This window comes from Emiliania huxleyi (genome assembly GCF_000372725.1).
Source record: "Emiliania huxleyi CCMP1516 unplaced genomic scaffold EMIHUscaffold_10, whole genome shotgun sequence".
Lineage (NCBI taxonomy): Eukaryota > Haptophyta > Isochrysidales > Noelaerhabdaceae > Emiliania > Emiliania huxleyi.
In genome coordinates this window covers 633,616-646,619 of record NW_005202427.1, presented here as the reverse complement: position 1 = coordinate 646,619, position 13,004 = coordinate 633,616, and the positions used below count along the sequence as shown (strand labels likewise).

Here is a 13,004-nt window from a genome sequence, read left to right as displayed (position 1 = left end):
CTACACACTAGTCTCTATCGCGAGAGTTTTGCACAAGTCGGAGCTCGAGGACCACGATCGCAAAATTTACCGGTATAGGGGTAAAGGGTGTGGATGCTGGGTTCAACAATATCGGGGGACGCGACCCACCTCGCCGTCCCGCGCCTCGCCGCTATGACGGCGACACGGCCGCAGCTCGTGTGCGTGTGGCCGTCTTTGTCCGGAGTGAAAAGTCCAACGCGCTCGTCGGTGACGGTGTCCCCCGATTTCGCCGCGCTCGGCGAACCTCGACAGCGCTTTCGGTGGCATGCAGCTCTTTGCGACCCAGAAGCCTGGAGAGCAGCTCCTCTGCTGCTCACCACACTCTGCACAGCTGACACAGCCTACTGTGCGGCTGCCACAGCTGTGACAGCGATGGGCTCGCCCTCACTGGCCCTCAGTCACTTGTGCTGCGGCTTGTGTGAGCGACACTGCTCGGCGACTGCCGGCACACTGTGAGACCATGGGTGTGAGGTTAAACCACGCTACCAGCGCTTGGTCACATCGCGCAGCCCTGAGGTCATATCCTTTCTCCTCTGTTGATGGTAACACTTGTCTACTCGCTGGAGCCGAGCAGGAGGGCTTGGCGCACAACCCCTGTTCAACTCACCCTCCACACCCCGTAAAGAGCCGTGTGTACTCTACCGACACATCATTTGTGTTTGTAAAATATATGCAATATGGCGCACACTATATGAATTTTGCCGCGCACCACATTGTGTACGGAGAACGGTGTGCGCCCTCATTCGACCTCTTGTGAGTCGTCAGAGTACCTGAGTCCGAGACAGTCGCTACTCCAAGCCCTCCCCAAAGCCCTCGGGCGCCTCGTCGCTCAAGAGCTTCTCGAAGAGGGCGTCTGCCGCTGCCGCCTGCTCGGCGGTCGGAGGGACCGGCTCGCGGTCCGGCGGCGGCTCCCGCTCGAGGTTCGACGCCCATTCTTCCACCGGCTCTCCTGCTGTGCGGCGCCGCGCCCGTTCCCTGAAGGCTTCGACGCCCTCGCGCGTGACGGGCTGCGGCGGTGGCGGTGGCGGACTCGGCGGCTGCGACCTGCACGCCGTGCCGCGATCCGAAGTTGAGATCAGCCGAGGTCAGCCGAGGTCAGCCGAGATCAGGTGCCGCGTTCACTTTGCGTAAGCAGCGTTGATGATGTCGTCGCTCGGACAGTCCTCCTCATCGTCCTCGCTGGCGGCCAGCGTGGGCGTAGCAGACCTCGTGCGTTTGGCGCTGGCGGGCGAGAAAGGAAGGACCAGTGCATGCGTGCTGAGCACAAGCAGGATGGCAAAGAGGATTCGCATGGGATCACGGCCCGCGACAGCAGCGTGGATGCCCGGAAGAATACTCGACTACAGATGATGCGTCGAGGTTTTCTTCTTTTTTCACCGATCTTCAACTGAGCCCCCCCGGGGGACCACCGGTGCCTGCAGAGCGAGGGAAGAGGACACACGTGAACGAAACGGAGGCGCCTGTTCTTTTTTGGTGAGAATGCGCTGAAAAATAGAAAACATATCTTTCGCTCGTTCACCGCCAAAACGGGCGCCTTGCGCCGATGCGCAAAAAAAACGCCCGGGGACGGCATGGTTGCTGCCGTATTCACCGAGAGCTCCCTCTCCCTCGTGCAGCTCGAGCAGACGGTGCTGCGAGAGCTGGTGCGGCTCGCGGAGCGGAACGCCGCGCAGCCGCTCTCGCTTGCTGAGCTGCAGTCGGCGGCGCCGCTCCTCCGCCGCAAGCTGCGCCAGCACAGCGAGGCCGTGGAGGAGCTGTCGGAGCTCGCCCGTGCTCACGAGATCCCCGCGGACCAGGCGGAGGCCGGCGCCCGCGTCGCGCGCCATCAGGCGGAGGGCGGCCGGCTCGCAGACTCGCTGCGGGAGCTCGGCACGCGTGTACAGGCGCAGCGGCCGCAGCAGGAGGCAGCGGCCCGCGCCGAGCTGCTGATGGGCGGGCGGGGTGGCGGGGACGGCGCGCTCGACCAGGGCGGCACGGGCCGGCCAGAGGGGCTGGGGGACCGCGTCGCCGTCGCCTCGGCGCGCGACACGACGGAGACGCTGAGCCGGACGCAGAAGCTCATGGCGGAGGAGCTGCAGCGGTCGGACGCGACGCTGCGCTCACTCAACACGCAGAGCAGATCGATGCAGGACACGCTGCAGGAGCACCGCGCCATCGTCGGCTCGCTCAACGCCTCGCGCCGCGCACTCGCCCGTCTCAAGCGGCGCGACTTCACCGACCGCATCCTGCTGGCAGCCGGCCTCTTCTTCTACTGCCTCGTCGTGCTCTACATTGTAAAGCGGCGGCTAGGCTTCGCAGGATGGCGCCTCTTCTCGCTCTTCGGGGCTCCTCCCGGCCCCGACTTGCACGCGGACACGGCTCACGCCGCCGACGACGCCTGCCAAGTACCCGAGGGTCTGGACCGAGTCGGTGCCTGCATCAGCGAGTAAAGACTTTAGTGCTCTATTCTTCGTCCCTGAAGGCGACACACTAGGGTGCCCACAGGACCCAAAAGTAAATAGCTTTGCGCCTCAAAAGTGGGATGCACGAGGCAAATCTGATGCGAACGTCTTGAGAGTTGAGTGATGTTGGAGTGTTCCAATAGGACTTAGGAGCGAGGCCTCACTTCCGTTGCGGGGGACCGAGTGAATAGGAACCGAGGGTTCCCCATTGTGAGCCGCTCCAGAGCGCGAGCGTGACACTGCACTTGCCAGTGTTGGCGCCGAGCGCCCGCGGCACAGACCTTGTGCAGGCCGACCCTCATTGCGTTGCCGTTGGGCACGCCGGTCCGGACACCGATGGCGCTCGGTGTGGTAGCTGGTAGGAGCAAGCAAGAGCCAAGACACACCCACCCCCCATCGGCGCGCTTCCGAGCTTTGAACGGCCGCCAGGAGCACCAAGAGGACTCCTCATGGCTGTGTCCAAGTGGGCTTCGACCGGCCTCGGCTGGGGGGGCGGGTTGTCCCGGTTGCGGACGCGTTGCAGCCCCCTGGGCGCGACTCAGCACCCCAAAACTGCCCCCCGGCGGCATACAGCACTGCCAGCCAGCCTCTTCCTCCTCCTCAAGGGCTGTACTATGGCCATCTTACGCCGCCTCCTACTGGCAGCCGGGAGGGCGCGCGCCGGGCGCGCCTCGGCGCGCGCAGGGCTCGCAAAGTTCGAGCGAGTACTGCCGCCTGGCCCCTGGCCGCCTCAAGGCTGCCGGGCGGCAGTACTCGCCTCGCAAGGCCCGCGCACCGGCTGCTCTGGCTGCTGCGCCGGCGGCCGCTGCGCTGGCCGCTGCTGCGCTGGCTGGCGAGAAACCCCCTCTCTCCCCCTAGGTGCTGCACTGGACGTCCATAGAAGGCGCGCGCGGCAGAAGGCGGAGTGTGTGTGCCTGTCCGCGATTTGGGAGGGCACTTGTGACGAGGCATGGTTAGGCGAGTGGCAGTCGCTGGTGCGGACCTGCCAAGTCGTGTGTGCTCCTTTTTGCTTGCTAAGACTGGAACACTTTTTCTCTCTCTATCCTCTCTCCAAGTCAATGCGAAAAAATGCGGAAGTGGCGGCTAGTTCACCCTTTTGTCGACGAGGAGGCCGATGAGCTCGTCTATCGAGCGCTGGAGCGCCTGCTGCTGGGAGGTTAGCGCATTCGTTGCAACCTCGAGCATCTGTAGCCGCTGTTCTGTGTCTGTGGTTGCCTGCGCAGAAGAGCCCGGTTGCGTAGACCTGGCCTCGCCGGTGGACTTAGGCCCTAGCGACTGGTCTTTGCACACGCTCGGGTATGTGCTGAGGGTATTCTCCTCAACCTCGGGAAACATCGCTGCGGCAAACTCGCGGAACTTGATATGTCCGCTCTCGTCCGTGTCTAGCGTCCGCCACATGGAGCGCAGCCTGTGGCCAGACAGGCGGAGGCCCAGCTTCTGCGTGACGGCGTGCTTGAACTCCTCGTACGAGCACGCCCCGCTGCCGTTCTCGTCAAACTTCGCAAAGGCCTTGACCACGTCAACAGGCGACCCGCCATTGTTGAGCAGGCTAGCCTTAGTCTTCTGCGAGATTAGCGTCAGCGTGCGCATCTCCCACGCGCGCGAGAAGTTGTTACCCACAATCGCGATTGGCATCGCTATGATTGTCACGCCGACGATCATGATAAAGCCCATCACGAGCTTGCCGGCGGTGCTCTGCGGGCTGTAGTCGCCGTACCCGACGGTGGTCATCGTGACCAGCACCATCCACCATGACGACCCGACGTCTTGCACGCGCGAGCCGTTCTCGTAGTCGTACGGGTCGTACTCGAAGGCGAACAGGATGGTCCCGAAAAAGGTCACGAGCATGAAGAGGAGGTACGAAGGAATGATGAGCGCGGTGAGGGACGAGCGGAGAGTCTGCATGAGGATCTTGGTCCCCACCATGAAGCGCGTCGTCCTAAGCAGCCGCAGCGACGAGAATGCCGCGTTCAGGCTAATCAGAGTCCCGCCGCCTTTGTCATAGTACTTGTATTTGTGCAGGTACCTGCGGCGGCGTCGCGACCGCCCCGTCGGGCAGTGAGGGGCGGAGGGCGCGGAGATAGCGCAAGGAGGCGCGCATTTCTGCGGCAGAGAGGTGGTAGACGTTGGCGGTCTCGATGCACCCGATGCGGAGCAGCAGCGGGATGAGGGCGAGCGCGTCGACCCACAGCATCGGGTCGAACATCATCCCGCGCCAGCCCTTTGCGGTGTAGGCCGCCATGCGGACGATGAACTCGACGGTGAACGCGCCACCCAGGAAGCACTCCCACGCGAACCAACTGCCTTGTACCGATCTGCCTTCAATATAGGCCGCGAACGCAGCACTATCACTGCCATACTCGATGAGGGCGTCCTTTAGAATGGCGGAGTAGCGCGCCGACGCCATGCAAAACGTCACGACCGACGTAAAAGAGAGCGCGAGAAGCGTCCAGGAATATATGTACGCTGGCAGGCTCGAGATGGGGTCAGCGAGGAAGCGATAGACAGCGTCCCTAAAATTGAGTTTCCCCGCGACCCTCCGCCGCAGGTAGTAGCTCTCGACAGGAAAGTTGCTGAGTAGCTGGATGGCTGGCGGCAGATACTGGTTGATGAAGGCGCCCATCGGAGGTCTCATCTCATCCGACTCATCAAAGGCTGACGCCTCCCCCATCACATGCGTTGCGCGCCAACCAGCAATAGAGCGGTGGCCGGTCGGGGTGGGGAGGGACGCACGGAGACGAATTGTTGGGATCGGCCGCCGGGATCCTATATGACAAACCCTCCCTTTCACAGCGCCATCAAGGAAACAGGCGGGGGAGAGGGGGGGGGGGGTGTCTCTGCAACCGATTTTCGAAAGGATAAGATATTTTGCCTGACCCTCTCCCTGACTGTTGACAACAACATACCTAAACACAAAATGAGAAAATAAATGAAGAATTTTATCAGCCTTGCAGACCGTTATGCCAGGCATAACGGGAACAGGACGAAAATCGATTTCTTCTGCGGACGTTACAACAACTCAACCGGGTTTGCGGCCTTGCCCCCGAGCGCGCACCGCTAGCCTCCGCTGCTGGTGTGCCTCTCACGTCTGGGGAGATGCGCAACTCGCCACTAGCCTGCGCTCACGGGTCGCTCACACCCAAGCGTTCTCTGTCCTCAGGCACAGCATATCCACCGCCAGACCAGCGCGCTGCCATGTCGTTGGAACAGAAGCTGATCCAGGCGGCTATCAAGAAGCTGCAGCCCAAGATGGTGCCCATCCTTGCCAAGGTGGGGCTGGAATGGGAGGACTTCAAGCCGCTGCTCGACGAGATGGACACGGTGAAGAAGATCACCGCCATCGCCTCCGACCCGAATGCCGCGATCAAGGCGTTCGTGCCCAAGAGCATAGTCATGGGCATCAAGCTGGCGCTGCACGCGGGCAAGCGGAAGTTGGAGCCGATCGTGTACAATAAGGGACTTGATTGGACCGACGTGATCAGCAGCGTGCGGCTGGTCTCCAACACGCTCCAGAACCCGGATGAGATCAAGGCGGCGCTGATGGACTTTCAGGGCTTCATCACCAATCTCTCTGCCGTCTCGGTGCCCATCGCGATCAAGCTGGCGCTGCACGCGAAGAAGGGCGACCTGGAGGCGAAGATCATCGAGAAGGGCCTCACCTGGAAGGACCTGCGCGCGGCGATGCAGCTCGTGTGCGGCGAAGGCGGCAAGTTCCACCCTCCGCGGATCGAGATGCCGCAAAACCCAGACAAGGACCCAGAGATCGCCAAGCAGCAGGCTGAGGCGGCGAAGCAGCTGGTCTCGCAGTCCAAGGAATTTTTGTCCACCTTCAAGGACGCCATCACCGACTTTGGCAAGTTCGTGGACGGTCTCGCGGCGGACTACACCTTCATCGCCGTCAAGATGGAGTTGCACAAGATCAAGCCAGACGTCGAGGCGGACGTCGAGAAGTGCGGCCTGGAGTGGGAGGACATCTTGCTGATGGCGCCGGAGATGGAGAGCGCAGAGGAGGTGACCGAGGCCAAGGCGGACTTTGGGGCCTTCTTGCTCAAGTTCGCCGAGAGCTTCACGCCGATCGCGTGCAAGATGGCGATCAGCAAGGTCGCCGACAAGGTCCGGCCGACGGCGGAGGAGAAGGGCTTCGAGTGGAAAAACGTCGTTGCGGCCTCCGCGTTTCTCGACAGCGCCAGCGAGGTCGAGGCTGCGGCGGACGACCCGGCTGCGTACCTCGAGAAGCTGGACAAGCCGCTCGCGATCGTTGCGCTCAAGCCGCTGGTGGACGAAAAGGGCTGGGACTGGTTCAAGGCGGCGGAGGCGCTGAAGGAGTTCGACCTTGAGAGGCTCAAGGCGGCGGCCAAGGAGCCAGAGGAGGTCAAGGAGGATGGGGAGCCTGCGGAGGGCGAGGAGCCGACGGTTAGCGATAGGGACGCCCTGCTGATGGAGCTTGAGAAGGCGATGAAGAAGAAGAAGAAGAAGAAGAAGGTCAAGGGCGCAAAGGCGCCCAAAGAGAAGAAGGTCAAGCCGGCAAAGGCGCAAAAGGCCACAAACGGCGAGAGCGGTGGCGGCGGCGGCGGCGGCGGCGGTGCATGCGGATGCTTTGGCTCCAAAAAGACGGCTCCGGAGGCTTAGACGTACAGGCGGGCCTGTATCCCTCGGAGGAGACCTTCACCTCCGCTCTTAGCTCTATTGGCCCTCGTACGGGCGCCGCAGGCGGGTCAGACCAGGTTCACGTAACGTGCGCATGATGGACGGGCCATTAACGCCCCTCTCCCCTTTAATTCAATGTTATGGTGTCTGCCGTTTGTGCAGTCTCGAGACACGAGTCTGGCAAGGATGCCTGTGCCGTGTCTCTCTTGTGTGGGGGTCGCGACATGCGTGTGAACAAATAGCAACAGATACGAACACCTCACAGGTGGAGATGGGTGATAAGGAGCCCCCCCCCCCCCCCCCCCCCCCCCCTTCCCTTGAAGTCCGCGCACGCGGGCGGGGCGACGGCGACTCGGCGACGCGTGCACGGCGCGCCGGCCGCCGGGCCGGCGCGAACGCCGAACGAAAGTCGAAACGTCGAAAGCGATCTTGTGATATGTGTGCAGTGTGCGCTGGACATTTTCGAGAAATATTTTCTCTAGCGTGCGCGGTTCCCCTCGATCTGCGTTCTCGCGGGCGGCTAGACCCCTCCTGAGACGCCATCGCTTCGCGGTCGCGGTCCGCAGGGGCGATCATGTGTGTGGTTGCCGTTGCGCCGAGGCGGCGTCGCGTACTACACTCCGCGCCAGCCTACTCGTCGAAATAGACGTCCTCGTCCTCGTCGTCTTCGTCGTCCTCGTCGTCCTCGTCGTCCCCGTCTGTGCGCTGCGGCGCACACGCCACGGGGGCAGCTCCCTCCGCCGCCGCCGCCGCCGATCGGCGCCGCTTGGCTGGCGCGCGGCCGGCCCGGAAAGCGGCTGTCGCCCGGCCTTTGAGCTGCTTGGCCTTGACCTTCTGGGCGTAGTCTCCGATCTGGGGCGAGCCGGGGCGGTGAGGGGGCGGGTGGGGCGGCGGGGTGGGGCGGGAGCGGCGAGGCGCCTGGGAGCGGCTCGTCGCGCTGATGGACCGCAACACGCCTCCCTCGCCGCCGTCGCTCTCCTCGCCCTCGTCGGCGGCGGACGCGCCGCTGCGCCACGGCGAGGCTTGCAGCAAGTCGGGGTGGAGCCCGCTCGGCGGCGGCGGCACCCCTGGCGCGGGCGAGGAGCGCCTCCGCCTCTGCCGCCCTGGCGTCGGGTGCTGCCGGTAGAACTCGGCGGTGCACTCTTGCACGCTCCGGCCGACGCGGCGCGCGACTTGTTCCCAAAAGTCGACCGCCTCGGGGGAGATCTCGAAGTGGGCCTCGCGCAGCTGCTGCAGCTCCCCGCCCGACCACGCCTGCGGGACATGTCTCGGGCAGGTCAAGGACGGGTCCTGGAAGTGTCCACCTCCCCGCCCGGCCCTCGCCCCGGCCCTCGCCTCGGACCCGTTCCAGCCAGCAGGCGCCGCCGCCTCGCCGCAGCGCCCTCCGGCGCCCATCTCCGTGCCGCCGCTCGAGGCCTCGAGCTCCCGCGGGCGGAAGGAGAGGAGCTGCCCCCCGAGCCGCAGCTTGACCCACCCGTGCGCCACCTCGGCCACCTCGGCCACCTGCCCGCGCTGCTGCTCGCGCAGCACGCGCACGAGGCAGCCGACGGCGAAGCTCTTCCTGCGACGGGCGGGCCGGCGGGGAGAGGGTGCGATGGCGGGAGGGCGGGGGCGTGAGGGTGGGCGTGAGGGTGGAGGTGGGAAAGGTGGGGGGGGGGAGGCGCCGCTGCGGCACCTTGCTGCAGCACGGGGCGGCGCCGGTGCCGGTGACAGCTCCGCCTCTGGAGACGCTGCCTGCGCTGCCTGCGCTGCCTGCGCTGCCTGCGCTGCCTGCGCTGCCTGCGCTGCCCGCCTCCGCTTGGGTGGCGGGGCGGGCGACGCCGTGGGGCCGGGGCAGAAGCGGCTGACGCCGACTCGCTTGCGTGCAGGGCGCTCCCTCGCCGCCTGCGGCCGCGCCCTCCCTGCCTGCGCCTTAGCTTGGGAGGACGCCTGCGCAACCTCCGCCCCTGCCACCTCTGCCGCCCCGGCTTCGCCCCCCTCTCCGTCACCGCCTCCCTCCGCCGCCGCCACCACCTCCACTGCCGCCGGCTCCGGCGCCCGCTCGTCCGCCGGCTCAGAGCCCGCCTCTGCCGCCCTCGTCTCTGCCGCCGCCGCGTCGGCCGCCCGCCGTCGCTCCTCCTCCAGCTTCCCGGACGGCGCCGCCGCCTCCGGTACCTCGGCACGTCCCGCCGCCTGCGCCGCCTCCCCTCTCGCCGCCGCAGCCACGGCCGCCGAACGCGCATCCGCTGGTGTGCGAGGCGGAGGCTGCGGTGGCACGGGCGCCGGCGCGGCTGCAGCCGACCCGTCCTCGCCCGGCAGTGTGTAGGCGGACTGCCAGCAGGCAGGGAAGCCGTCGGAGAAGGCGTCCACCATCTGTGGCGAAAAGCCGGCCGCGAGGCACGGCTCCGTCCACATCGGACCGCTCAGGACGTAGGTCGATCCGCTCGCGGTGCGCAGCGTCCGAGCGTCGACACGCAGCCGGATCGCAGACGAGTGCCACGGCTTGCCGTCCACTGCGGTGTCGCCCGGCTGGTCCGCGCGCCAGCCCTCGACACCGACAAGCGCTTCGCCGGCGCCGCTCTTCCCCAGGTACTTCAAGTACCACCGCGTGAGGACTGCAGTCGAGCCGAGCGAGGAGCGCGACGCCGCCACCGAGCCGCCGCGCGAGCAGCGCTCCACCACCGCCTCCCTCGGCGCCGCCTTTGCCGCCGTCGCCTTCACCTCCTCTGTCGCCTGGTGGACCGCCCTGTCTGCCAGCGGCCGCGGGGCTTGATCCAGCATTTTGAGTGATGCTATTCCCGCGAGTTTCTTCTTTCTCTGCCAGTCCGCGTACGCCAGTCTGCGCCCTTGTCGTGCCAGTGTGCTGTGAGAGAGGCTTGTATTTTAAGATTCTTCTTTCTCTGGGCCGGTTTGCCTCTGCGTTCGAGGAGAGGTTTCCCAAAAAAACAAGTTTAATAAGAACGGAGCCCCGATTCCTTCGTCCCTCACCCTCCCCCGCTCGGTACTCCAAAGAGAGAGAGAGGCCCAACACCCCTGCGCAGGCTCCGTGCCATGGCGTAAGTATAAAGGACGCCGAGAACGGAGCCAGTGAGCCACAAACCTCAAACGACCCACAAAACCCACTAACCAGTCAACGAAAATCAACCAACACAAGCATATCCGCAGGCGGTGCCGGCAGCCTCTGAGACATTCAGCCAGGCCGCAGGCGCACGAGGACGTCATGAGCAGCATAAAAGACCGGCAACTCCCCGTCCTCAGTCCAAAGATGAGAGCTCTCCAAAAAGCGCTTGAGCACGGGGACACCGGGGGCGCGATTCCCTCTGCCTGGTACTCGAAGTCTGGTAGGAGCGCCCAGGGACACTTCGCGCTGAGCCGCCTACCCGAAGCTAGCTGTGCCACCGAAGTGCCTGGATGACAAAGAAAGGACTGGATTGCTCGTGGGGGTACGGCATCGAGACCTACTGCAGCAAGAGCGACCTGTGGACTGCCGGCAGCGTCTGCCAACTGGCTTGTTTTGAGGCTGGTTTCGGCTACCCTGGCGATGCCTGCGCTTCCTCGCCGCTGGAACCCTCCCCGGAGCCTGGACAGAATGAGTGGTGAATTGCCCGGACACGAACGATAGGGTAGAGCGACAGCAGCAACGACGACAACCATGCACAGTATGATGTGCAACGCGCAGAACGCGACCACGAGTCCTTCCTCTTACTTTGGCTGCACGCATCGCGTCTCCACATGCATCGCCGCGTCACCCTGCCTGCCCCACCACCCCTCTCTGGGCCCGCTCACGCCCACGGCTGTCAAAAGCCATCGCTCCCTACAACCCTTGAAACAGAGATGGAATGGGATTTGCCTCTGCCTTTCTCGTGTCTTGGGGACATGCTGGAAAGCGTGTACTTCTCTGCGGCGCGCCGCGGCGCTCACAGGTGTTAGGGGACGAGACGTGCATACTAACAGCGTAATGATTAAACATGATCCTCTTGGGGCTTTTTAAAAAGTGGGAGCGATAGCAAAGCAGAACAGTCAGTATTACACCCAGTAAGGTACACCCCGAGAGATGGACTCAGGCACTCCGCTAACCTCTAATGACCCGACTCTGTGTGGCGCGACAGTCCACCCCTCTGGCCATCCTCTCTGGCCATCCCCTCTGGCCACCCCCTCTGGCCATCCCTCCCCCCCCTCCCTTCAGCGCACTCGTGCTGCGCGCAAGCTCCAGCCCCAGCCCAAGCGGCCCAGCCCCGGCCCCGGCCCCGGCCCCGGCCGGCCAACGCGGAGGAGAAACAGGCCGAGCGGCATGGGCAAGGGCAAGAGCAAGGGCAAGAGCAAGAGAAAGGACAAGGACAAGGGTACGAGTACGATTTGAATCTGGCGAAGTTCGAACGGCGCTCGTCGGCGGGGGCCGTCGAGCGTCGTGCGCAACAATCATTCCATGACGGCTTCTCGAGGATGTGGGTCTTCTCAAGGCGATCGGACTCGCCTACCACGGCAATCTGGTCGAGCGCGCGCATAGACTCCATGTGTACAATGAGCAGGAATGGCTCGAGGGTGACCTCGGCTGGAGGGACGTCATCCTCACCAACAATACCATTGTTAAGGCAGCGAGCCCGCCCAGCCCATGCACGTGGTCGTCCCTCCGGGCCTTCCCAATATCACGTGCGCAAACACCACCTTCCGCCTCGCGAACGGCACGACGACAAGCGCCTCGGGCTGCTGATTGGCGATCCAGCGCGGGAAAGAGGCCACGCGCGCGTCTCCTGCGCCCCCCGACTGGCTCTGCGGCAGAGCGGCAGAGCGCGGGATAGGGCAGTGCAGGGTCCGAGCAGGGACCATTGCAAAGGCGGCAAAGAAGAAGGCAGAGAAAGCACAGGCTGCCGCTGCTGGGGAGACCTCGCCATCTCGCCAAGGGAAGTGGACACCGAGCGAAACGCGTCGAGCACCACCATCGACAGCAGACCCTTCTGGCCGATCTTGCCGATCAGCCGCCGCAGCGGCGCGAGGTCGAACGCGCCCTCCTTCGGTTCGACGTCCGCCCAGCTCGCCGAGATCATCACGTGACTCACGCCCGCGCCACGGGCCTTTATTTTCGTTGAGTATCCTTCGCCGCAGTGCCGCCCGCGCCGCGCAAGCCGCAAGAGACGCCACACAGAGCACACTCACAGGGTGAAGACTGAAGTGTGTGTGTGCTCCTCCCGGCGGGGATGGCCTCCGCTCCCGCGCGCTGCCTTGTGCCTTGTAAAATTCTTTTTTTTCTTCTTTTTGGCCCAGTCCTGTGCCCAGTGTTGTGCGAGGGAGTTGTTGTAAAATTCTTTTTGGCCGCCGGGTTCTAACTACTCTGGTCGGCGGAGGTGTGAATTCCACAATGCTTACACACACAATGGGCGCGAGTCTTACACACACGTTTTAACAGGTTCAAGACTGACTTTGGATCCAGCTGATACGAGCCACGCGCTGAGCGCGTCGGGATTCGCGTCAGGGTCGAGCCCCCAAGGCTTCATCTGGTCCTTCCACAGCGTCACGTAGGTGAGCATCGGCTGCGCCGGACGGGAGACCGCGCTCGCGGCGAGCAGCAGGCCGCAGAGGGCACGGGCCCTGGCCATTCGGACCAGTATTGGAAACGTCACGCACGCGTGACGTCACAGCCCCCCCCCCCCCCCCCCCGGCGGCAATTCCCGGCAGCCCTCGATGAGTCACAAAAGCAATGTAATGGAGCAGCGCACAACACTGATAGTGACCGGGCCTAAAAACCATATGGGAAACAAGAAGATGGACTCCTTCTTCTTGCTGCATGGACTACGTGCGTGACGGCTACGACCTTCTCGCGGCGCAGTGCCGCGAGCACGTCCCGGCCGCCAGCGTCCCGGTTGAGTCACCTTTTGCGACGCCCACTACCGCGGCGACGCGCCACGACCGTTCCGGTAC

General features: G+C 64.3%; 5 protein-coding genes across 5 annotated transcripts; 1 reads left to right on the top strand and 4 right to left on the bottom strand.

Annotated features, from left to right (window-relative positions):
* Nucleotides 1-809: 809 nt before the first annotated feature.
* EMIHUDRAFT_199572 (hypothetical protein) lies at nt 810-1,313 on the bottom strand (the record flags this gene model as incomplete). The annotated part of the gene is made up of 2 exons (XM_005793655.1): nt 810-1,050; nt 1,144-1,313. 2 exons carry the CDS (start codon nt 1,311-1,313, stop codon nt 810-812), a joined length of 411 nt encoding a protein of 136 aa, XP_005793712.1.
* Nucleotides 1,314-1,592: 279 nt separating this feature from the next.
* On the top strand, nt 1,593-2,450 carry EMIHUDRAFT_199571 (hypothetical protein; the record flags this gene model as incomplete). Its single annotated transcript, XM_005793654.1, has 1 exon — nt 1,593-2,450. The coding sequence occupies one exon, from the start codon at nt 1,593-1,595 to the stop codon at nt 2,448-2,450; it is 858 nt and encodes a 285-aa protein (XP_005793711.1).
* A 1,095-nt stretch (nt 2,451-3,545) lies between these two features.
* On the bottom strand, nt 3,546-5,085 carry EMIHUDRAFT_97509 (hypothetical protein; the record flags this gene model as incomplete). The annotated part of the gene is made up of 2 exons (XM_005793653.1): nt 3,546-4,488; nt 4,607-5,085. 2 exons carry the CDS (start codon nt 5,083-5,085, stop codon nt 3,546-3,548), a joined length of 1,422 nt encoding a protein of 473 aa, XP_005793710.1.
* A 2,637-nt stretch (nt 5,086-7,722) lies between these two features.
* On the bottom strand, nt 7,723-9,869 carry EMIHUDRAFT_199568 (hypothetical protein; the record flags this gene model as incomplete). The annotated part of the gene is made up of 5 exons (XM_005793652.1): nt 7,723-7,739; nt 7,826-7,943; nt 8,064-8,670; nt 9,391-9,680; nt 9,831-9,869. The coding sequence occupies 5 exons, from the start codon at nt 9,867-9,869 to the stop codon at nt 7,723-7,725; spliced, it is 1,071 nt and encodes a 356-aa protein (XP_005793709.1).
* A 1,806-nt stretch (nt 9,870-11,675) lies between these two features.
* EMIHUDRAFT_199567 (hypothetical protein) lies at nt 11,676-12,682 on the bottom strand (the record flags this gene model as incomplete). The annotated part of the gene is made up of 3 exons (XM_005793651.1): nt 11,676-11,858; nt 12,002-12,180; nt 12,502-12,682. 3 exons carry the CDS (start codon nt 12,680-12,682, stop codon nt 11,676-11,678), a joined length of 543 nt encoding a protein of 180 aa, XP_005793708.1.
* Nucleotides 12,683-13,004: the final 322 nt, after the last annotated feature.